At 41.9% G+C, this 25,595-nt stretch overlaps 4 protein-coding genes across 4 annotated transcripts; 2 read left to right on the top strand and 2 right to left on the bottom strand.

The window, feature by feature from the left end:
• The first annotated feature begins 139 nt into the window (after positions 1 to 139).
• Positions 140 to 5,253, top strand: LOC118407394 (kinesin-like protein KIF9). The gene is made up of 3 exons (XM_035807868.1): positions 140 to 286; positions 1,840 to 2,063; positions 2,567 to 5,253. The coding sequence occupies exons 2-3, from the start codon at positions 1,854 to 1,856 to the stop codon at positions 4,688 to 4,690; spliced, it is 2,334 nt and encodes a 777-aa protein (XP_035663761.1). The 5' UTR covers positions 140 to 286; positions 1,840 to 1,853; the 3' UTR covers positions 4,691 to 5,253.
• A 568-nt stretch (positions 5,254 to 5,821) lies between these two features.
• On the bottom strand, positions 5,822 to 14,896 carry LOC118407395 (ATP synthase F(0) complex subunit B1, mitochondrial-like). Its single transcript, XM_035807869.1, has 7 exons — positions 14,754 to 14,896; positions 9,143 to 9,325; positions 8,247 to 8,410; positions 7,588 to 7,713; positions 6,939 to 7,016; positions 6,591 to 6,692; positions 5,822 to 6,095 (listed from the first exon to the last, which is right to left on the bottom strand). Exons 1-7 carry the CDS (start codon positions 14,779 to 14,781, stop codon positions 6,036 to 6,038), a joined length of 741 nt encoding a protein of 246 aa, XP_035663762.1. The 5' UTR covers positions 14,782 to 14,896; the 3' UTR covers positions 5,822 to 6,035.
• Positions 14,897 to 15,141: 245 nt separating this feature from the next.
• On the top strand, positions 15,142 to 25,015 carry LOC118407399 (methylosome protein 50-like). Its single transcript, XM_035807872.1, has 9 exons — positions 15,142 to 15,355; positions 16,061 to 16,246; positions 16,918 to 17,059; positions 17,455 to 17,504; positions 17,997 to 18,067; positions 20,596 to 20,650; positions 20,983 to 21,054; positions 24,026 to 24,143; positions 24,925 to 25,015. The coding sequence occupies exons 1-9, from the start codon at positions 15,298 to 15,300 to the stop codon at positions 24,995 to 24,997; spliced, it is 825 nt and encodes a 274-aa protein (XP_035663765.1). The 5' UTR covers positions 15,142 to 15,297; the 3' UTR covers positions 24,998 to 25,015.
• On the bottom strand, positions 21,507 to 23,445 carry LOC118407397 (tripartite motif-containing protein 3-like). Its single transcript, XM_035807871.1, has one exon. It carries the CDS (start codon positions 23,430 to 23,432, stop codon positions 21,582 to 21,584), a length of 1,851 nt encoding a protein of 616 aa, XP_035663764.1. The 5' UTR covers positions 23,433 to 23,445; the 3' UTR covers positions 21,507 to 21,581.
• Positions 25,016 to 25,595: the final 580 nt, after the last annotated feature.

Genomic DNA, 25,595 nt, shown 5'->3' with positions numbered 1-25,595 from the left:
TGTAGAATTTGATATTCTGGCATTAAAATGTATTCAATATCTTTTATAATTTTTTTCTGGGTGGAAACTTTGCTCCCCTATATTTGTAATGAAAGTGGTTGGTTCCATGAGCTAGAACGCATGCGTATAGAATCAATGACCGTTGCTATGGAGATAGGTAAACACTCTGCTGTGTGGCGAAGTGGATCGGAAAGTGGCAGAGTAAAAAGGCAACGTTAGGGGAAAACTCGCCCCCTATAATCACGATTTCTGCTAAATACTGCTGTTTTGGGACACTGCAGATTAGGTAAGTTCACTTCCTTGTGGTTGAAGGTTTCACCTAAACCAAAATTATGATTATACTAAGAACGGTTGAACAGGAATCTTGCTTGAAACGTTAGAAAACTTAGATTTTAATAGAAGAATGTCAAGATTTGCAAATCGAAAATTAGTTATCATATAACGTTATTACCATATCTTTATATGATCGCAGGTATTTTCTTCCGCCTAAACTGAATATACTAGTTAGGAAGGATTTGCATATATTGTATCGTTTTGACGTATTATTTGAGTGTTTTGCAATTCAATCTAACGTTAATTTGATTTTAGCCAGAAATCTGTCTCTAGCTCTACTGAAGCCGTGGGCGTAATGCTTGGTTTGACTGAGTCTATTTTAAAGTAACTTATTTGATCCAAATGAATGGGAAAATATTTTCCGAAAACTGACATCCAACCACATAACACATCTGTAGTGTGAAAACGGTCTCCATTGTGAACAGATTTGTTGTAGTCATAACTTTCTGACACCCCCGCCCCTCCCCTTTAGGGTTGTGTACTGAAATAATGTATATTCCAGACAAGCAACAAACATGTTGGGCGTACAGCGTCCATAATTTTATAGATTCGTACTAGCATATTTCGTATTGGGAATTTTTTTCTAATGGCATTCAAATATTTATTGCATATCCATGCCAAATATAGGCTAAATGAATTGAGTTAGATAACTATATTATAATAAGTAAAATAGTACATTCGATATAGTGTCGACGTCATACTATTATCTAACGTTACAAAGTCCCTTCTTTTCTTACAAAACGTACGTGTATACAAACTTTTTTGAAATACTGTACAGTACTTCCTGAATTACGAGATACTCATTTCATTCTCATTATTTTATACACATATCAAAATTATCTTTTCTTCTGAATGGAGGGATACTAGCGCTAAGGTTCAACAGTGACGTCATTAAGTACACTCCACAAGTGTAAAGTAAGAGGCCAGCTTGTCTCAAGGACTTTCAACTGATTCAACCAACCATAAAGGTCAACAGAGCAAAGCAAACTCTGACGCTGTGTACAATAACTGGTGTGATAAACACTATCAAAAAGACTGGCAGCCTTCTAAGACTGTAGTTTACAACTGAGATAATATTTGCTCAGACCTCGCTAGGAGGTTGTTTAAATCTACTTTTAATTACATGGACACTTATTTGTCCACCAACCAAGTCTTGTGCTAAATTTGGTACTGTACTAGAGTAACTCCTAAACTAAAGGTGAGTGGATGAAGTTTAAAGCTCCAAAAATCATTGGTCAGAACAGTGAATTTGGAATAAGTACTTCTACTCAGTGTGATGGGAAGTATCCAAACATTCATCCATGCATGCGTAGCAGCCAAATGACCGCATTCAAATAGGGGTGGTTGAACATAGAGGGTATGCAAATGAAGTATTACTTTCTTTTTGTGTAACCAATTTTGTGTTTCTCATGGCCACTAAGGTAAGGTATGGAATCCTTGCATAAATGTACAGATTTCAGTATCAAAGACTAGCATATTAATAATTGTTTTGTCTCCTCCTTCCAGTGAATTCTGCCACCATGAGTGCCACCAGAGGTAAGAGGGTTCGCTGTTTCGTCCGCACACGCCCGACGCCGTACTTCGCCAAAGAGCTGATCAAATTCCATGACGACAAGAAGACGGTCACCGCCCGGATACCGAAGGATGACCGGCGAGGCGTGGTTAACAATCAGCAGCTGGAATGGCAGTTTAAGATGGATGGAATCCTGCACAACTCCAGCCAGGACCAGGTTGGTTGGTTGCATCAAGACATTAAAAGATCTTGGCAATGTTTATCAAAGTCCTTGAACTAGTATATTGTCTGGAATTAGTCTTGGTTTCTTATCTGACACTTGTTAATAGATAATTTGCATTTGAATATTTGCCCAAAATACATTTGTACAAGTGAGAGCACTGATTGGTTTCAAGTTCTGTAACAGCATGATATGATTGAGGGTTTGATACTACTGAGAAGTTATAGTGGGATACCCAAAATGATGAACAATGTAAGAAAATAAAATAGGGGCAGGATGGAACACTACACAAAATATAATCTTTAAGCACATGTAAAACATCAGCTTCATGAGAAAACCCAATCATTGTGCATGCTATACTGGTAAGGATAAAAAAGGCCTTTTGTGTGCATCCCTTGAAATACCTATGAAGACAATTGAAATCTATGAATTAAAAGGAAATATAGCTAGCATTGTGGTACATGCATTCATAATTAAACTGTCTATATCCATCTATCCAGGTGTTTGACGAGGTTGCGAGCGACATGGTGACGTCTACCCTGGACGGTTACAACGGCACGCTGATGTGCTACGGACAGACGGGCGCGGGAAAAACCTTCAGCATCACCGGGGCAACGGAAGGGTTCTACCAGAGAGGCATCATCCCACGAGCCATCGCGCAGACCTTCCGAGAAGTCGACGAGAGGGTAGAGCAAGCCATCACCGTACGGATCTCCTACCTGGAGATCTACAACGAAGGCATGTTCGACCTCTTGTCCACCCTTCCTGAAACCGCCGCGGATTCCAGCCCCATGGCTATAGTGGAGGATGAGAATGGAGTCAGCGTTAAGGGGCTGTCGCTTCATGTAGCACACAACGAAGAGGAGGCACTCAATCTTTTGTTCGAAGGTGAAACCAACCGAGCGATCGCGATGCACTCCCTCAACAAGAACTCCTCCCGTTCTCACTGCATTTTCACCATCCATGTCGAGTCCAGGTCGCGTACTCAGTCCAAGGCTGCCTACACCGTATCCAAGCTAAACTTCGTTGACCTGGCGGGTTCCGAGCGGCTCAAGAAGACGGGATCGTCTGGAAACGTGCAGCGGGAGGCGATGTACATCAACAAGTCGCTCACCTTCCTGGAGCAGGCCATAATCGCCCTGGCGGACAAGAACCGCGAGCACGTGCCCTACCGCCAGTCCAAGCTCACGCACGCCCTGAAAGACTCAATCGGCGGGAACTGTAACACGATCCTCATAGCGAACATCTGGGGCGAGGCGTCACAGATCGAGGAAACGATCTCAACCCTACGGTTCGCCTCGCGGATGATGTGCATCTCCAACGAACCCAGCATCAACACCCGCTACGATCCAGTCCTGATGGTGAAACAACTGGAGCACGAGATTCGTCACCTGAAACAAGAGCTCGCCATGCACGATACGCTGTCCAACAGGGCCAAAGTGTCCTACGACCCTCTCTCCGAATCCCAGCTTGTCGAGTTGCAGAGACAAGTGCATCTCTATCTGAAGGATGATCTTGATGAAATCGAAATTGTGAACATCAGACAGGTTAAGGAGGTCTTCGCCATGTTTAAGGGTGCAGTGAAGAACATGGAAGGTGCCATGGAGGCCAAGCTAAGGGAGAAGTACACCTTACTGGAAAAGGGTGAGGGAGTCGGCGTGGGGTTACAGGAAGGGGTTGGAGTCGACGGAAAAGGGGGACAAGTTGGGGAGTTGGATGGCCAAGGGTTTGGTGTTGGCGTCGCACCCCCCTCATCGAAAATGGCTAACGCACCCATCATTGCAGCAAAGAAGCAGAAAGCGAAGAAAAGCAAGGATCGAGCCAGTCCAACACAGCCCAAGGGTGTGGCGAGCCCAACTCCGAGCACCAGGGAGACACCGCAGGAGGAGTTAACTCCAGGGAAGCTGACTACAGGGGAGACCCTGTCTGCTAACGTCACCCCTGCCACGCCCCATGCCCCGGCGCCGCGCCCCACCACGCCCCCTCCTCGCACCGAGGCCTTCGAGGAGTTCAAGAAAGAAAAGGGGAGCGAGATCTACCGCATCCTCTCCGAGAACAAGGAGATCTTGGTCAACAAGAAGACGCTGTGCAAGAAGCTGGCGCAGTCGGTCAACGACACCAAGCAAGAGATCGACAAAACGCGGCTGATCATCGAGCGGAAGCGAAACGAGCGCCTCGAGCAGGGCGAGTTCGTGGACGAGGAGGGAGAGACGATCATCGATGAAGATGAGTATGAGCTGCTGATGAAGCTGAAGGATCTAAAGGCGGGGTATCGCCGTGACTACGACGAGCTGCGAGCCGTCAAACAGGAGGTGCAGTACTGCCAGCGGCTGGTAGAGCAGTGCCGGCAGAGGCTCATTCAGGAGTTCGACGCCTGGTACTCCGAGAGCTTCCTCGCCACAGACGACCCGATCGCCAGCACGATGGAGGGGATCGGGATACGCGCTGGAACGGTCATCCGGAGTCGGGCGCCCTTGGAAGATGAGCAAGAAAAATTCGAGAGGCTCCAACAAGACTTGCTGGACCCTGATGCAGCACCCTTCTACAATGCCAAAGTCCGAACGGAATGGAGGCAGACAACAAATGCAGCGCAACGGCAGCCTGCGTCTTTCCGCAAACCGTGAAACAACAAATTACTTAAATATAGACTTTTCATACAAAAACTAGAATTCTACACTGTCTGCTGCATGCTCTGATGTAAAAATCTATACCACAGGACTTATTATAAGCAGCATAGCGAAATACAAGAATTTAGCTTGCTGGTAGTTTTCGTGTTTGGACATCAGATTTTAGAAGTCAAATTTTATCAAAGCCACATGATCTTATTTACCTGATTGTACATATGTGTAAAGTGACGTTTGTTGTCATCCTGTTTACTTCAGTGTAATTTTATGTTACTATTTTAGTCAAAGTATTTCGTTCACATCTATGAATAAGCATAGAAATCTGTTGCCTTGCAAGGCCCATTTACATTCATACACATAGCCTTCATTGGCCTATATGAAGTCTGTAATATGTTTGCTATCAACTATGTGAAATGATATCTTTGAGCAACTTTTCCTCCATGATATAGCCACACCCAATACTATGTATTTTGTCATGAGTATATAAAATATGTTTATGTTGTATCTTTTAACAAATAATATCTAGTGTTGAGAGACAAAAGAAATAAATTCTATATGCAATATTTTTCTGGTCACTTAATTCTTGGCAAGTATTGTGTTTAGGTATTAGCTACAAAGTTAATAAGCTAACTTTTAAGTTAGCTGACAAATGGTATAGATCAATCTGTATAGTTGCATGACACCTTTTAATCATTGATTATTTTATTGTATTATATTGTATGACTTCTTTGTATGTTCGTCCGTATTTTTGTAGGTTCTGCCGCTACCAGCCCAAAGCTGCCTAGGCAGACCCTTGTAATGACATGTCTCATCGTCAATAAAGAAAGAAAGAAAGAAAGTTATCAGCAGTGAAATATTTGTAATCTCCAAGCAGATCCTACAATGGCATAAGATAGTACCAAACTGGCCAAGGAGTGTAGTCATCCAAAAGGTGTCCATTTGCCTTGTAGCGAAACACACTCCTAAGCCGGCTTCACTCCTCTGCCAGCTTTTGATACTATCTTATGCTACCATAGGATCTGCTTGGAGATTAATATATTTGACCTATCAGTAAATTTCTATTTTACACTCGCACAATCATTCAACCAAAATAGTCTTGACACTAGAGGGAAAAGCACAAATAGACACAGATTTTGCCACTGGCAATGTTGACATATTTATTCACTTTTATGACAAGAAGTTTCAGTGCTTTGACAAGTCAACTGCACTCCTCTTAAAACTTACACATTCTCTTCATATAGTCTGGATATTCCATGTGGTATTTAGTGTTGGATACTTCATAATGGATCTTTAGCACGGGGTGTTTGTCTACTCATTTGAACTGTACACACGCAGGTATAACTGGTTAGGAGGCCTTGGCCATACGCTTCAGATCTTCAATGCACTTGGCAAGAGCCTCTTTCTCCTGGAAGACAATAGGAAAAAAGAACATACATTAGGCTAATTTTCCTAAGTTCAAGCAAAAGTGTATGTAGAAGCAAATCAGCAATATCCACTGTTGAATCATTGACAAGTATCGGTAAAGAATTTCTATCTGTTTCGAGATTCTGTTATGCTCTAACTAGTTTTTAAGTCTCAAATCATAGTTAGGATATAAAACCTGCTATCCAACAAGATCTCTTCAGTATCACTAACGTAAGGTAGTGGATGTTATCTAAAACGTCTGACCATTTCCAAAATGTCTTCCAGAAGCTTGAGTAACTGCTATTTGGCATATCTTATTACCTGGATGTCTAACCTTCATAGATGATCCCTCAGATAATTTGCCCCATTGACACAATCCTTAAGACTCCTGTCTATAGTGGTCACCTGTCCACATAGACCAGATTTTATCAGGCCTCAGAGTTTTGACTGTGTTTGGCAGCTAATTTATGTGAATTTGAGACGTCATATTTGTTACCTGTTGCGGGGTGATGCTCTTGACCACGTTGTTAACGACCCAGTCTGCCATGTGTTCCTGAGCCATGCGACGTTGGGTGGTCTCTACATCCAGCTGGTAGTCCTGTACAAGGCGAAACAGACACCAGGCATTGTATCAAATGATTCATGGACGTACAAAAACAAAAAAAGACTGACAGAAAATAACCACAATCTCATTGAAAAAGATGCACAATGCAAGAAAAAGAACTATAAATGTTGCATGAAGCAGACTTAAATCTACTAATCTAAAGGGAATAAAATAGATCTACTACAAAAAACGGACAAATAAAATTATGAAGATTTTTTTATTCATATGTTTTACACCCACCAGTCGCCTCTTGACAGCGTTGGAAACTTCGTGTAGTCTCTCACGGTAAGCTGTTTCCAGCTGCATGGCTACATTGGCCTGCAGGAAAAATGATACAAAAGGTATCAAGTTACAGGCAACAGAAGGATGCACAAGAAAGAAGGGTTTCAACCAGGGGTGGGTATCAGTACAGGAAATTCAGGTACAGGTCCTGTTCAGGTCCGGAAGACCAGGTCCCAGTTCGGATCTGAACCTCGACCAGACCTACTTGTCTGTAAAAACTCGTGAATAGGTGATACTCAAAACAACGGTACATTTTGCTTCAAAAGGAATCTGTACCAGTACACCAGGCCCGTACCCACTCCAAGTTTGAACATCTCATTTTCAGTGATATATTTAGAGCTGTTCTAGAATTTCTTGTCCTGTTCATGAATGGGAGCTTCAACACAGACCAAGCCATCTATTCACGTAGCTACAGACACAAACAAAGACGAACACATAGATGGAGAACAATACCTCCGTTTTTACATATGTAACAATGCATAACTGGCAGGTATTTTGTTAACACTGACAATTTCTCCAATCAATAACAATGATGAAGAATACGAGTATATAATCTTCATAGTCATACATTATTCCGTCAACAAATAATTGGTAACACTATCATCACCTTCTTGGCATCAAACAGGTAGTCCACACCCTCAGCTCGCCACTGTTCCTTCTTCTCAGTCTCAATGGCGGTTTCACAGTCGTTGATGAACCTTCCCTTCTTGTTGTCAATGAAGTCAAGTCTTTCCTGTCATGTCAAATAAAGAGATGATTTTGATTTGCGACAGGATTGAACAACCTCGAGCAAACCAAGGTTAAACAACAGAAGAACAAAAAGGCCAAAGGAAACTATGATTGATTGAAAATGTGTCATGCTTCAAGTCAATACTAAGTTGCCTGGATACCAGACCCTAGCCCGATCATAAAAATATCTGTCTTGATATTTATGAGATTGGGCTTGGGTCTGGTATCCAGGCAAGTTGACAAGAGGATGACTGTTTTTAATTTTTAAGTGAAAATCTTTTGGTGTATAGGGTTCTGTCCATCTTCATTCTTTAGCCCTTAGGCCACACAGTACAAGCAATGCAGCTAGGGGCTAGTCCACTGGTAGTGGTGTGTGTACATCAACTATTCTATTTCTGACAAGTGCGACTGCCAAATGCTATGCTGAAAGCTGTATAGGACATATCAGCTTGTCCACACCAGGGTTCAAACCCCACAACTTACCAAATGCAATGCAAGCACTCTTCTTATTTTTGATGAAAACAAAACAAAACCTACCTGGCGCAGTTTGTCAGCATAGGTGGCTACATCAGGGCCGAACCTCCTGATACAGTACACCACGAAGGATACAAAAATTCCTCCGGCAATGAACTCATTATTGACGACCAGGTATTCCTTGGACAGAAGTGTTGCTATCAGCCCAGTTCCAAACACATACGGGCCTGTAAGGGGTAACAGAGAATACTGTGTGTAAGTACGAATGTCATCTATGGTATTTACTATGAGAAAATAAAATCCAGGTTATTCTTTCGAAAGTAATAACAGATGTTAGTCCAGATATTAAATGCCTGTTACACTCAAAAAGTTCCCAGACTTTAAGTTCCCAGACTTTTAACATGTTTCCCAACCACTTGTGCTCAAAGATCACCAATCATGTACGGAATATTCCATGTGGTCAATGGCCTTGCACTGAGAAAACTCTTTTTAAAAAAACATTACAGGATTGAAAAAAAATTACAGTTGTCAAATGCATGTTACACTCAAAAAGTTCCCAGAATTTTCACTTGTTTCCCAATAACTTGTGGCAAAAGATCACCATTGTAGTAATTTGTACTCAGAGTGATTCTGAATATCATGGGGTTACAACATTTGACGACAACACATGATAATTGAAGTCAGGACATCAACCCAATTTTGTTTGCACAATGTATGTAGGATCTAGAAACTCTGCAGAAAGGGATTGCTCTGCCGTGCATGGCAACAATTTGTGATAATATTGACTACCTTGAGGATGCTTAGTTGTAGAAGGCTCACTGCCTGTAACAACCTCTTCTCACACCTGGACTACCAAGACTTGTATCGAAGTTGGAATTTTGAACATAAACATCAACCATTCTTTACCAGTCATTTACCGGAATTTAGGAACTTATAATTATATCTTGAGCATTCCTTACCGGTCACGCCAGTCTTCTTGTAGAAGAACTGGAACCACTCCTCTGGAAACACCCCCATCCTGACCTTGCCGCCCTCCTCAGGCAGTGGCTCGATGGGACGGCCATGCTGTCCTGAACAGTGGAACAGTCGAGATGGCGCCACCACACACACTCGGGCACCGTGGTGCTGGGCAGCCACTGCCGCTAGGGATGTAACACATTTACATGTTAGTTATCACTGAAGTAAGATCAGGAAAAGCTGAGAAGGCACCACCACGCACACGCGGGCACCGTGGTGTTGGGCAGCCACTGCCGCTAGTAGGGGAGCTAACATTAACATGTCGTCATCTCCTCGCATAGCAATTCAATAGGATATGAAAACTGCTCTCCAACATCACTGATGTAAGATACAGATCAAGGAGGTTATATCACCTGATATAACCTCCTTGTACAGATGTTGTAACGTAAGCAATATAAACATGAACTTCCAGGTTGGTTCTGAAGTTCTGAACCATCAATTAAAAGTTTAAAGTTTAATACATGTACCATTTGACTTTTTAACTATCTAGTACATGATGTACTGTAAATTGATTCAGATCACTTCATGTTTGAGTAATTTCATGTTTATCATACTGCGATAAATAAATAAATATTAGTTATAACGTAAGCCAAACAATGTCAAGTGATATGACACTATGATTTATCTGGCAAAAACTAAGTGTATGCTAAGTTGCTAACATTTTCATAATTTTGTCAACGACATTATTTGAAGGAAACTTACTGCTTCTAATTTGGGGAAAAAAGCTGTAAAATCATAACTATAGTTGGCACATAAATCATATATAGCCTTAATATTTTATGATGTTCTTGTTCATATTTATTTATTTATAATAATATAACGTATACGTAACGCTACGGCAAGTCTACGAAAGCTTCACCTTCCGCACTGGTATTCCAGTGCTGATTCAATGGTCAAAGCCCCCTCAGCACTGGTTTTCCAGTGCTGAAGAAAGATCAGCACTGGTTTTCCAGTGCTGAATGGCCCTGTTCCAGTGCTAAAGCTCCGTCAGGACTGGAATTCCAGTGCTGAAGACTGTTCCAGCACTGGTTTTCCAGTGCTGAGCTCATTTCAGCACTGGTTTTCCAGTGCTGGACTGCTGTCAGCACTAGTTACCCAGTGCTGAAATCGCTGTCAGCACTGGAACCGAGTGCTGATATACAAAAGCTTCACCTTCCGCACTGGATTTACCAGTGCTCAGGGACATTTCAGCACTGGAACATCAGTGCTGAGGGATTTTCAGCACTGGAAAACGAGTGCTGACGTCTTTTCAGCACTGGAATGATCTTCAAACCAGTGCTGAAGTATTTCCAGAACTGCAGTGTCCTAGTGATGAGAGGGGTACTTGGCGAAGATTTGAATAAGAAAATAAGTAACCTGATGCCAAGAAACCGAAGTTGTGCAGATGTGCAATTGAAACTTGACATATGTTTAATGTAAACGAGATAGATATGATTTTTTTAAAGTACTGAGAGCGGTACTAGGCATATAAACATATCATTAATATAGATATGGTTCAAGTTCATCAGAAGTCCAAATCTGAGTTATTTCATTTGTTGTGTGACGTGTTGGAATTGGATTATATATCTAAGATAGATTGCCATTAACAAAGGTTTGCAAACTTTATTGTAGGTATTCCAACGCTACCGCGAAAACGTTCCACCGCACGGCGATCGGTAAATTTCTTACCATCTTCCCACCCCCGCGGCACAAAAACTATCCGTTCCTAGAGGCAAAGTTACCCATGAAAATAAAGCATATAAGTTTCTCTTTCTTGTGATATGTTTGTTTAGTTTGTAAAATGTTCAAGACGCCAGAAATTTGCCGGTGAAAACGGCGCGCCGTGAGCGGAACGCCCGGCGTTGCGCGGGACGGGCCCAAAACTTCCGCCTGCACGCGACCTCTAACCTTGTGTTTAGAGCGCTTGCGCATCGCTGTGTTAGACAGCAGCAGAATGAAAGTAGTATCATTGCAAAGAGCAGATTACGGGCTTTGAAATGATACCGGTGACAGTTCTAAACTTTTATTTTTTGCCGGTAAAAATTCCACTTGAAGCGATTGATCGATCTTTAATTGTAAAAATCTCCGCAAAAATTTTATTTTTGCCGGTTGTCACCCCTGTCCAAATGACGACAAAAAAATAGGCTACGTTTTGATGTAATCGGCATGTCTATTGCATGCACGCCGGCGGATCGCGGAGCTTGTTTTCCTGGCGAGGTCGGCCCGAGCGCGCCGTGTTTGGCCGGCCGCGCGATCCTGACGCGCCGAACTTCGGCCGCGCGCCTCTTACAAATAGAAGTTATGTGACTGAAGCGGCATAAACAGATCCTTTTCGACGCTATGGAGCAGGAATTTCCAGGTAAAATACTTTGATGCATTTTTAGTGTCTGTAGATTGTAGGTTTGTTTTGGGATGGGGGGCTTTTGTGTCCTCAAGGAAGAAAATGTTTTTTTTTTTTGACCATTTTTTAATCTTTTTGTTCTGTCTATAGACAATGCCAGCAATGCAAAATCATGTCTTTATCCATGTTTTTAAGTCATGAGACAATGTAAAACATTGCAGGTTTAGATTTATTAATCATTTTATTTCTTTCTTTCTTGTTATGTGAAATTGGCCTTGTGAATCATAAATTTTCTTGCCTTGTTCCAAGTTCAAAATACCATGGTGTATTTTTTTACTTGTTGAACTTGAGGCAACCGTGGCCCCCGGTTAGGGGTCAGCCGGGGAACCTATGCCCAAATTTTTCAAAATAAATAATTAATGGCATTTTCAATATCCTCGATATTATTTGTGTGAATCATTTCTTGCCTTGTTCCAAGTCCAAAATACCACAGTGTATTTTTTTACTTGTTGAACTTGAGGCAACCGTGGCCCCCGGTTAGGGGTCAGCCGGGGAACCTATGCCCAATTTTTTCAAAACAAATAATTAATGGCATTTTCAATACCCTCGTTATTATTTGTGTGAATCATTTCTTGCCTTGTTCCAAGTCCAAAATACCATGGTGTATTTTTTTACTTGTTGAACTTGAGGCAACCGTGGCCCCCGGTTAGGGGTCAGCCGGGGAACCTATGCCCAATTTTTTTTTCAAAATAAGAAATCAGTGGTATTTTCAATGTCATTGTTATTATTTGTCAAATCATTTCTTACCTCGTTCCGAGTCCAAAATACCAAGTGTATTTTTTTCACTTGTGTGGCCACCTGTTAGGGTCAGCTGGGGAAGCTATGCCCAATTAAAAAAGATACTTATGGCATTTTCATTGTGAAGTAAGCTCGTACAACCAGATTGCTCAAGTGCTCTTTGTGCCATGTGGCATTTTGTTTGACTTTGCATGTCTGGATATATAGTAAAGATCATAAATCTGCAGTACTTACCTGCAATATTATATTCTTGTCTCTACAGTTTGGTAATGGCGACCTCCAAGACTTGGTATCCAGGTTCAGTCGTAGAAGATGGTGTAGAAGCAATGACACTCACTGACTTACCTTCTTCCATCCGGTTTTGGGAATTTATCTAATCTTAATCTATTTTAACTTCAAATCTTCTTGATGTATTATATAGAATTCAGTTACATGCATGTGTCAGTCTAATTCTTTCTTTATAACCACTTTATTACGTCATAAAAAAGAACTGTATAACCACAAATCACCGTAGTGATGGTGTCGGGTACTTGGGTAGGACGTCTTCGCCGCAGATAGATGACCATCATCATTCATCACCATGGTAGACACAATAATAAAACTAAAAGTTTAATTGTTTATTAGGGGGAATATTCTATCTAATCTGGGATGTGGCTGATAAAAGACCAGCAGAGAAAAAACTTGAAGAATGTAGGTTGTAGTACCAATAAGTAGAGCGAGATACACATGTATTGGATGGTGTAGGACAAATGTAAAGTTGACAAGTTAACTATTAGTTGTGCAGCCAGTTTAACTAAATAAAAGTGTTAAGTTTGTTAAGAAAGCACAGAACAGTTAGTGCCACAGGAAATGATAAGTAGGCCTTTTTTGTGTGCAAAACTTTGTGTACTTTGCATGATACAGGTGATAATTACTGACTATAAGAATTATCAGGAAGTACATCCAAGAAATCTATGTAACGTTACATTTACAGAAAATAGCCTGTGACCTTGAAAAAAGTTTACCTTGTCATGATAAATTCAGTGTTTACATTGTCTATTTATCATTATTTTATCTCTTCTTAGAGTACTAACATCTGTCATGTATTGTGCAAGTGTGAACTTATGCTAATGATGCAGTGTAACATTGTGCCTCATCAAATAATGCGAGATGTTCATGCAATCTTACCTTTGACCTTGACCAAGTTGACCTAATTCTTATTAGAGAAGTTACCATTGTTGACATTCTGTGGATGTGACATTCTTTGGTAATAGGAAATAACATAATGCTGTACATTGTAAAAGTATATTAAGTATGGTACTCGGTCTAGTACAGTGCACCGTATAGTATACTCACCAGCAAAATACCATAGAACGCAACCAAAAATGTGTGTAAATATACCCAAATTTACTCATTTTCTTATGAAGTACAGATAACATGACTGTTATTGTGTGAAAGAACACCACTGGGTGCTGTTTTATGTGAAATATTGGAAGACATGGTCATTCCTGTCAAGAGATACAAGTGTGTAAACTTTGGAGGAATTTTCCTTCCCCAGGGGTCAAAGGTCACGCTGCCACTGAGTAATTTGTTGCAAAATGCATACTTTGACCCTGTGTAAAAACATAATAAAAAGATATTAATGTCTGGAATCCTGTAGAATATTTCTATGTAGTGCATATTACAAGTAAATAAGATAAAATAAGCTTTTCAGCCTTTACTTACCTTTTTATCACCCCTTAAAAAAGCTATTTTGTTAATTTTCATAATTTATCGCGCGGCCGGCCATTCCGGAGGGCAGATTTTGGAAACTTCAAGGAGCCATATCTCAGCAACCGCTTAAGATATTTGCTTCATTTAAAAAGCATTTTACTTCTCTTTATTAGCTCTTTCATAAACAGTAAAAACTAACATTGTATTGTGTTTTTGAAATTTTGGTTGGAATACCTATTTATTGTGTGTGATTTTGAATGATAATTACAGCCCTTCTGGAAATGATTTGAGTGGCCAGCACGGAATATCGTCCGAGCACTCGGTTTCCAGTGCTGACGCCGGCTTTTCCAGTGCTGAGAGCGCATCAGCACTGGAAGGCCAGTGCTGACGAACGTTCAGCACTGGAAATCCAGTGCTGAAGCCATCTTCAGCACTGGAACCGAGTGCTGAAAAAGGAGGGTGAAGCTTTCGTAGTTTTGCAACGCTACGAATGACAACAATAGTTGTTCCTCCTCACTTTCACAGTGCCAACTGTATCACTTGTTACAGTTTTGTGAACTTGGGTTGGATTTTCTGACCTACCGGTGACAGCGCCCCCCTCCCCCTTCATGAAGGTCACCCAGTTTTATCGTCCCACAAACAACTAAACGGTGACAACACGGAAAAGACAACAATACTAGCTTCGAGAACGTTAGCACATAAACGACCTGTGGGTCTTTTGTGCGCAAAAGACATTTATTTACCTGATCTAGCAGCCAACCGGGACAACATGATTTTCCCTGCCAAATCCCGGCTCCGAAAAAAATGGTCGCTGGACCCGTTCCGCGCAGCGCAGGAAACCCCGAAACTGCCGCAAGACCCTAACACAGTCGTAAAATCTAATCATTTATTTTACCACAGTTCGCAAAACATGTGAATGTAGACCATACCATAAAACAATTGTAGGGAGCATTTTGAACAATTATTTGATAAAAACACGTCATATGTACTTAATATATGTACTTAAAGTATTGGAAACAAATATTTAAATACTTTTAATCTTTGTGTCGGTGTCATTTAATCTAATTGAAACGAAAACGTAAGCAATTTATACAAGAACTCCCCTATGACCAAGTGGGACCATCCACCGGTACACATGGTTTTTCATCCTCGAGAAAACAAAACGTGACATTTGGCTTTATCTGATCTTCAGCGTTATTCAAGTTCATAAAGTTTCTTGCTGCTGGCAGTAAATCTACGAGCTCAATCAAGGTCTTCTCTCGTCTTTGGTCAGCTGCACAAGTTAAAATGGTGGACGTGCCTGCAGCTATGGACCGGCACTTGGAAGTGCTCCGCTGTCGATCAGGTAACAAATTTTGATACCCAAACAATTTGTGATAATAATCGTTTTATGACAGTGACAGATGTTAGATGTACTACATCTATTGTGGAGACCAGGTAGACCACATAATCTAGAAGTTGATTTGGGGGTTTCGGAAAAACCTGGTCAGTCTGGACAGGGGAAAACCCTGTTCCTCTTTTAATTTTAATAGAAGACAGAGGAATAGTTACCGAGAACCCACTGAAGGGTCCCATGACCGGGTCAGAGGTAGTAGCACAATGATTCGAGAAAAAACATTGTGCAACCAGTTTGATCGTCATTAGACAGACCAGAAATACAGTCACCTGAGACATCTTGGACAACAACAGTCTCATAACTATATAGTATATAACTTACTATTGTAACTGTTGTCTCTCTAAAGCGGCCCAACTTCACTTAGTAACCCTCAGGTAAAAACTAGTTACAGCACCAGTCGAATGTATAATAGTATAATAGTAATAATAGTGTATTTTGCCAGCCAGTAGGTACCCCCGTTTTACGTCCCTCCCGGAAGACGACTTTGTGGAATGACCGTGCTTGGTCCGGCTACAGCAATCCGGTCGTCCTCCATGGACTGTCCAGACCTTGCGTTGCTTAACTTCCAAGGGATCGAGGGATTGAGTGTATCGAACACGCCACATGGCTGTATATGAGAATTGACATTACATCTGTTTTCTGTTTTGGTTTCAGACGGATCCTTGATTATCGGCGCCTCGCGGCTGACGGGCCGGTACTGGACAGGGTCGCTGTGGCACTTCCAGGACCCGAGCGTCGCCCCCCACGTGGAACAGTGTACGGCGGGGGTGCAGACGGAGGCTGGAATAGCCGACCTGCAGCTCGTCAATGATAACCAACTTATTGTAGCCTCAGATTCTGGTTAGTATCAGATAGCAGGTATAAGATATACATTCGTTGGAATAGTATTTGAAGAAGAAAAGAATTCCTGCACAACTTTCTTACTTAAGTACCAAAGGCTTACTCGTAAGTTGCTCCTCTTCCAAGTGCTGTTAATGTTATGTAACACTAACAGCCCAGACTTTACCCTTAACCAGAATTTACCTGAATAGAATTTTGTTCAGGGGTATCATTTGAGCTGTTACACCAGTCTGAAGACAGCTTGTGAGAGCTCTTCTGCTTGAGACTCGTAATTGTTCCAGGTGCTATTATGGAGGTGTATACAGCCCAGAATTTACCCTCGACCAGTACCAGATACAGTTTTGTCCAACTTCAGGGGTATACAATGTAGTTTGATCTGTTAGTATACGAGCGATCGCTGTTGTTGTTTATATCAGGGGTATTGGATGGTTGTTGCCTACCAGGACGTCAGTAGATTGGATCAAAAATTGATATTCAAATAAGCGGCTCAAATTACTGGTTAATATGTAAATCAATCTTTTGCCAACCACCTGCTTTGTGCCTACCACTGTGTCACCGTGACATCATCGCGATCGCTCGTATTACCCCTGTCTTAAGACAGCTTATGAAAGCTGTACTCACCTCACCTCAGCTGTACTAAAGACTTGAAAAAATATGTTTTCCTGTTTCAGGTGCTGTAGAGATGTGGCAGCTGTCTGAGGAAGGGGAGTCCTTCCAGGCGCTGTGGTACAGCTACGCACACGACAGCACAGCCCACACCATCAGCGTGGCACCTGACACCAACACAGCCGTGTCAGGTGGTGCAGACGCAACGTTAGTTTGTTACCTAGTTTCAAACTCCCTATGAAAGTTGCTGTGTCCATATGTCTGTTCAGAAGTCTACGTTAAGTTTGACCAATCATATCTCCATTGTTGTTACTATGCTAAATGGACAATGCAGAACGGTGCACGTGGTCCATTTTGCTACAAAGTTTGTATTGTCCATTCAGTGACAATTGTCCATTCAGGAGTTTTTACCAACATTTAGGTTCAGGACTGGACCTGGACCTGATCCTTTGGATCTGAACTGGACCTGGACCTGAATTTTCTGTACCCACACCAATGTCTGATGATGATTTTGTCGAATCTTTAATTTGGAGTGCAAAATATTGATGATAACAGATGAGGTATCATTAGTTGACATATTTATCAATGTTTCGTACCCACAGTATCAAGATCTGGGACTTGGAAACTAAGTTGGCTATGAAAACACTGAAAGGTATAGACTGAAATCTTTTTCTGTATTAAAGCTATTTTCTTGAATTTATCTGCTTGTACATCATGCTTCACCAGTAAATGTTGCAGCTAGATTTTTTTTCTGTTAGTTGATGCACAGCCATATAAATATTATAATCCTTTGTTTACAGTACAAACCTGCAAATGTGTTGTTTATTTGCTTCATGCGTTAACTTGATTACATTTGTATGTACAGTACACTGTAGCAGAATTACTGCTACAGTGAGCTGTACATACAAATGTAATCAAGTTTGAGAATGGTAGAATGGAAGCATAACTGTACATGTGTACATGCAGCACAGTATAGAAATATTGCATCATGAATTCACTATTCACTGTATTATAGATAATCTCTACATTGATTTTAAAACTGACTTTTGCATTAGGCCTTTCATTGGGCTACCACATGTATTGAAACCCAGAATGTGTGAGGAGGTGATATGTGACATTGACATGCGAATGTTTTCCCCTTCAGCACACACTGACACGATATGGTGCATCTGTTGTAACCCTATGGACAAACATGTCTTCCTCTCCTGTGCACAGGTATGTACGCTGTCATCTGGTAAAAAAAGACATACTGTAAATGCAGAAACTTTCGTGGTGGTTTAATGTTCGCAGTTTTTGTGGTGGCCGCTTCACCGCAAACTTAAAACCACTGCAAACATTTTTCTGTGGCAGTAAGAGACTACAGTGCATGGTGTTACCATGAACTTAAAACCATCGCAAAAAGTCCTTTTTCTTGCTACCGCAAAATTAAATCCGCACAAACTTAAAGGCATTTACAGTATATCAGAAGCAACAGATATATACTAGTATGCAGTAGCAGTAAAATCCAACTAATTGTATTATGTCCAATCACATCAACCGGGAATCTGCATCCTATCAGGTTGCTTGAGTAACTGTTACCTGGACCAGGTTTTTTTTTTTTTTTTTTCTAAATCAGGTTCGTAGGGCCTGATGTTATCATCATGGTGATGAAGAGCGGCCCATAGCGATAACTGTAGCAGCATCTCTTCTCCCTGAGTCAGAAACATCAAGCTTAAGCAAGCTTGACTTCACTGACTCAATAGGCGAAGCAGGGGTTACGAGGCTGCTCGGGAAATTCCCTACCCCATTTTGGCCGGAATGGTTTGATCCGCCACATCGCACCATCGCACATGTGGCGGGTTCTTTTACGTGCCCGGGGTGTGGCTCTCCCCATACACGGGACCTCCATTTAACGTCCTATCCGAGGGACGACTCATTTTCACTTGAGTAAAGTGAGGAAAGTCGTGTAAAGTGCTTTTCCCAAGGGCACAAGACCGGCAACACGGCAGGTGGATTCGAACCGGCGACCTCTCGGTCACGGGCCGAATACACTACCACTGTGCTACGCGGCCCCGCAGGTGTATCTTATCGCCAGGATGTCTAACCTTTATCAATGTATCAAAAGAACTTAGTTGGCAGACAAAATGTACACTAGTTGCTGGTTTTACAATTGAATGGACTTTATTGCTCGACATTTGTACATGGTACAATGTATGGCAACGACTGTTACACAAAGTACAAAATAGGTGTATAGAAAAAGACTTAATATCCTAATTCACATAGCAAGGAGGGCTAACACAAGTCTTTGATATAGTGTTACAATCGAGTTGGGCTAATCATGAGTTTCATCATTCTTTCTAATAGCAAAGCAGTCTTTGATATATTTGCCTATCTTTACATTATGGGAGTTGTGGCATCCAAAGATGTATACAAATCTGTCTGTAGCATCGAGTCTCTCTTGCTGTACTGGATTCGAGAAATGTGAATAGCTCATTACGTAAAATAAAGTTTTACTTGTAAAGCTTGTGCTTCTATACATGGCCGCACTCGTGAGGCGGGGGAGGATGAGTGACACCTTCCCGCGTCACACGTAGCCTTGACGAGGAAAAACATCTTATATAAGCAGGATAAGGAAATTAAAAAGGGGAGATGAGTGACGTCCACTTGCGTCAGACGTCAATAAGACAGGAACTCTCACTCCAGGGACTAGATGCGTAGAGCCTGAAGATATTTTTACTGGTGTAATTGTCAACTACAGGGGGGGACTCCATGTTAGGCAGACAAGGATAGCTAGTAGTGCACCTGTTGCATTGCAAAATGTCAATCTGCCAAAAGTCATGGAAACAAAAACTCTGAAGTATATCTGCTTGTATCCGTGAATAACTTCATCAGGTTGGCAATTATTCATATAGTAAGGTTCTTTTAGCATAACCAGAAAATAACTTACGTTCAACGTTGAGCCACGACTGGGACGGCATTCTTGCTGCTGTAACGCCACCTACATCGGCTATAAGTAGCAGCAAGAAGTAGTTTCCCGTCATTCCACCCTGATGATGGTGTCTGACAGACACGGAAACATTGGACGTAAGCTATTTTCTGGTTGTGCTAAAAGAACCTTACTATATGAATATCTGCTTGTGTTGCAAAGCATGGAATGCTCTACAAGGTAAAACATACTTTTATGGAAAAATCTGGACAGACGGATAGGTCTGGTCAAGTGGTCAGTGTTTGAACTCAAAAGTCAGCTCCAAATGTACATGTGTGTATACTATATTAGTGACTACTGGCTACACACTGTGCAACCTGGCTCAGAAAAGTATTTAGTAATAGTTACTGTCTATCTGAATTTCATGCTGTGAAAACTCTTATCATGCTTATTTTTCCTGATTGATGATAATACAAGGACTCAAGAATTAGTGTGATCAGGATGAAGAAATATGTAAATGCAGAAACTTTCGCGGTGGTTCAATGTTCGCGGTTTTCGTGGCGGCCGAATTTAAAACCACTGCAAACATTTTTCCATAACAGTAAGAGACTACAGTGCATGGTGCTACCTGGAAATTAAAACCACAGCGAAAAGTCATTTTTCCCGCTGCCGCGAAATTAAATTCTCGCGAACTTTAATGCATTTACAGTATAGTAGAATGTTTCAAATACAGTATTTAAACTCTCAGAATACCCAATGCCTACAGGAAAATCCATAATATGCACTTGATCTCTGAACTCTGAGACTGTTGACATTGAGATGAGTCTTTTTCTCCTAGGACGGGCGAGCGCTGATGTGGGACACACGGAAGGAAAAGGCTGCCTGTAGTCTGGGTAAGGAACTGTCTAATATTGTATATCATCAAAGTTCCTGCACCCTATGTATGTATCACACGCACTTTATTTGACATCTCTACAACATGGAAACAATGATATAACAGAATCGCTTCTACTTGTATATAGTAGAATGTATATATTGGTGTCATGTTACATGTATGTCCTTAAAACTTGTGATTAAACAGATCAGTTCATTCTGATACATATAGTAAGTAAATAGCTTTGCGAACATGTAATACCCATTATTTGAATATAAGGTTTAGCTATAAAAGAAAGCTTGCTGTAGTGTTATATGTGCTGAAAAGAATTGTGACACTTTCTTGTGACAGGTAAGGGTGTCATCGGAGGCGTTCCCACCTGTATCACCTGGAGTCCCAACAGACAGACGGATGTCACAATAGGTAAGTGGTTGGTGGTTGCTCACCTTTACATTTGTACCCCAAGATGATTGTTGCACAGGCAATGTAAAATGTATTTGGTGACAAATTTGTATTGGGTATTTCGCTAGATAGCAGATACGGAAAAGGTAAAAAGGTGCTGTTTCCACAGCAGACATGGTAGATGTGTCAAACTCTCAGCACTCAGTTTAAAAAATGAAATCAAATGTATTCACATGTGGAAAATACATACCAGTAACACAATACATTATGACATGCAAAGTAAACAGCATCTCTAGCATTGTGGTAGTGTTATTAGCTTTTGAATTATTTTAAATGGCCCAAAAATATTGGACATAATGTCAGTTAAAACTAAACAAATTGAGATATAAATGATTTCTTCAAAATTGTAAAAAGGCAAAATTTATAGCAGTTATCTACAGTAACTTCAAAAGATAATGACTCACATACAAGTACATAATTTTCTGGAGGAAACATTTGTATAATTCACCAGGTAAGTAACACATGTATTCAAAGTGTCCTGCTCAAATTCAGAAGTTGTAAAATATGCTGACTGAATGCTTTTCTGAGTCAGTCACCACAACCTGTCCCTGTGTTGCCATGGCAACAGCACACGGCTTAGTCATGTCCGTAGTGATGTGCTTGATGAATCTGCCTGTCTTGTCAAACATCTCCACACGTCTGTTGCCACTGTCTGCCACGATGATGTTACCCACCCTGTCCGTGCAGATACCACTGGGTCCCTTTAACTCACCTTCACCACTTCCCAAGTCCCCAAAATGGAACAGGAACTGTCCATCCTCTTTGAAGACAAAGACACAGTTATAGTAACCAATTGACAACAGAATGTTCCCTTCCCCGTCCGTAGTGACATAGAATGTAGATGGAGGTGGATATAAAGCTTTGGTTCCCTGTTGTTGATTCCTTTCTTCTTCAATGACCTTCTGCACATCCACAGTTTTCACTAGAGTTCCATCTGGCCTGTACACCTGCATATGATGCTTACCATCTTGTAGATCTTGCACTAAAACAAGAATGTGGTTCCTCTGTTTATCCACTGCAATTGTAGATACAGAACTAGATTGGATTTTTTTAGGTTTGAACTTTCTTAGCACTCTGCCATCTTTGGTGTACTGTATGGCAATGCCAGAAGCACGGCACTCTTGCGTGTATACACTCCCCACTACCCATAGATTCCCCTCCCCATCCATGGCTACATCAGATATAGGGGTCAGGGGTGCTGGAAACTGTCGGACAAATGTTCCCTGCAGGGTGAAGACTTGGATTCTCTGGTTCCAGCAATCTGCTACAAAGACCTCCCCTTCATCTGAAACTGTCACTCCACTTGGATTTTTGAACTCTTGTGATTCTACTCCTTGTCCACCAAATTTCAGCCTCTGAGGTTGGCAGCCCCCTTGCTGGAGGTTACCATGGTGATGACCTGAGACCCTTGCTGCAACATTACTAGCTGCAGGTGCTGCTGGGATTGGTGCAGAAGGGTCCGTCACATGTCCCAATACTGGCACTGGGGTGTCTGTAGGCTGAAAGACAGCAGGCTGGGTTTGTACAGGGGTTGGTGCTGCTTTTCCTCTGTACTTTCCAAGGACCAAAATGGTTTCCTGACCAAGGAACTGCTCCAGTTCTTGTTCTGCTCGATCACAGGCAGCAGACAGTTCACTCACATCTGCCAACACTCTGTCCCTTACATGCTGAAATCTGTCTAAGTTCTCCCTGTAATTGCGTTCTGATTCATACAAGAGGTCATCTTTTCTCTCTGTGAGTTTCAGCACCATTTTGTTGTAGGCTTGAATGATGCTGTTGTCTCTCTGCTGTTTCTGTTCATTCAGGGTCTTCTCTTTTTGCCTCAAACTTCTGATGAAGCTACAGTAAGTCTCCAAGTTATTCCTTCCCTCATTGATCAAGGTCTGGACTGTAGATCTCCTTTCCTGTGCAGCTTTTTTAAGGCCTGTGGTGGGGTGTCCAGCGTGGCCTTCTTCACAACACTCAATACAAACTGGTAACTGGCATTGCATACAGTACAGTTTCAGTTCCTCAGAGGGGTGAAAGCTGCACCTGTTTCTAGGCTGAGGTTGTTCGCTTGTTTTCTCTGACAATGTTGCCTGTCCCTGAAGTCTGGCACATAAACTTGAGACAAGGTGGTTGTCTGGCAAACCTTTGACCCCCTGTGATGGTAGACTAATTTGCCGACGGCAGTTTGGGCATGTAAAGACCCCTCCCCTCCCTGCATGGTCCTGTAGACAGTCCTGACAGAAGGTGTGCTGACAGGGCAGCACCTTGGGCCTGGTGAACAGCTCCAGGCAGATGCTGCAGGACAGTTCCTCACGGATTTGTTCTCCCAAACTGGGTGGTGCAGCCGCCATTTTGTTCACTCCCCCTAAGCCTATCAATTATGTATGACGTCAGCAACCCAAGGTACATGTTTTGTTTGCAGGCTTGTCAATTATTAATATACATGGCTCAAAATGTTTACACAGCTCATGTCTATGACATAGCGGATAAGGCCAAACCAGTTTTTAGTTTCTTGGTTCTGAGATATTTAAAAGTGAAAATATAGCAAGAGGACATCATAAAGCTAGAGGGTAGGGAGGAAAACTTGAAAATGACTGTATTCACCCAATAAAACTGAGTGCACCAAGCCACAAACCTGGTTCTCAGGCTTCATTATCCTGTTTTACCAGTTTTTAAGTGTTTTCGAGAATTTTTTTCTAAAAGTCCAGGAACCAGCAAGTTGAATTGGTGTGGCCTAAGCAGCGTGCAAAATACCCACTTGCACACTTGCACATTGCAACCACTTTTTGCTTGGTGCAACTTACTTCTGAACTCAGGTTGCACAGGGTGCAACTTACATTTGTAGATTTTGAGCCTCAGAACTTGATTTTGTTGAAGATAATGGTAATAAAGAAATGTTAAAATGAAATCTGATCATTTCCTTTGCCTTAAATGTTTTGCTCAGGATGTGAGACTGGTGAAGTGATAATGCTGGAACTAAGAGACCAGTCACAGCCCGTCCACAGATGGCGGCCACACACCAGAACCATACACAGACTGGCCTACTGTCCACAGGAACCAAGGTCAGTAGGGTCACACACACACACACGCACGCACACACACACACACACACACACACACACACACCAGAACCATACACAGGCTGGCCTACTGTCCACAGGAACCAAGGTCAGTAGGGTCACACACACACACACACCAGAACCATACACAGGCTGGCCTACTGTCCACAGGAACCAAGGTCAGTAGGGTCACACACACACGCACACACGCACACACACACACACACACACACACACACACACCAGAACCATACACAGGCTGGCCTACTGTCCACAGGAACCAAGGTCAGTAGGGTCACACACACACGCACGCACGCACGCACGCACGCACGCACGCACGCACGCACGCACGCACGCACGCACGCACGCACGCACACACACACCAGAACCATACACAGACTGGCCTACAGTTCACAGGAACCAAGGTAGGGTTACCATGCAACCACAAAACTCAAGTTCATGACAGTATGATTTGATGTGGAAGATTAGAGCTTTATGCACTGAAGTTTCAATGATATCAAAAAATTAAAGTGATTTAATATCATGGGTAACAAATGTCTGTGCCACTTCCTGTGGATATTCAAATGGATATTCAAATTTGGTTTCATAATAATGTAAATGGCAGCAAGGACTAGTAATGCCTTGTAATGTCTACTAGTAAGGACTTCTGGCACAAATATGCACCCTTATGGACATGACTGTATCTCTGGAGTAGCATTTTTCAACTGTAAGAAAAGTTTCATAGTTATTGTTGAGCCTTTTGTCCTATGTTTATTTTGACCAGCTGGCTGGCTACAGTGTCTGACGACTGTGATGTGGTGGTGACCAGTCTTCAGAATGACCCCAACATTGTGTAAGTACTGTCCTTTCTCTCCCTCTCTTCCTCCATAGAATTTTCATCAATCAGCAGGGCTCGAAATTCATTTTTGGAATTAGGTGCACTGGTGCACCCAGTTTAAAAAATTGGATGCACCAACAAATTTTTGGGTACACCACTTAAAGTTAAAGTAATAACCTAATGATAAAACTTAGTTACAAGCTATCAAATTCTTAGACAAGTACCATGACAGACATTTTTATTATCTTTCTAAAACTTAGATGCCAATAATATGATGTATACTAGAATACTTTGATACCTTGCACCCTGTGCACCCACAGAAAATAATTGGGTGCACAGCTCCAATTTTGGGTGCAGCTGGGTGCACATGCACCCAGTATTTCGAGCCCTGATCAGTGACTACATTTTGAAAGGTAAACTCACGTACCTCCAAATTCTCGATGGCTATCAGTCCACCTTGATCACAGAGTGACCCAGTTCTCGCGAGAGTTGCGAGAACTGGGTCGAGACTTGCGTGGATATTCGCCCTCCCCCCGCCTCCTTGCGGAGTAAGGGTAAGTATCTACATATATCTAAAAACCCCTTGCTCCACATATCTATATTTGAGGGTGCCAATC

The sequence above is a fragment of the Branchiostoma floridae genome, unplaced genomic scaffold, assembly GCF_000003815.2.
Source record: "Branchiostoma floridae strain S238N-H82 unplaced genomic scaffold, Bfl_VNyyK Sc7u5tJ_1336, whole genome shotgun sequence".
NCBI lineage: Eukaryota > Metazoa > Chordata > Leptocardii > Amphioxiformes > Branchiostomatidae > Branchiostoma > Branchiostoma floridae.
The sequence above is the reverse complement of the archived record's forward strand: the minus strand, read 5'-3'. Positions and strand labels throughout refer to the sequence as shown.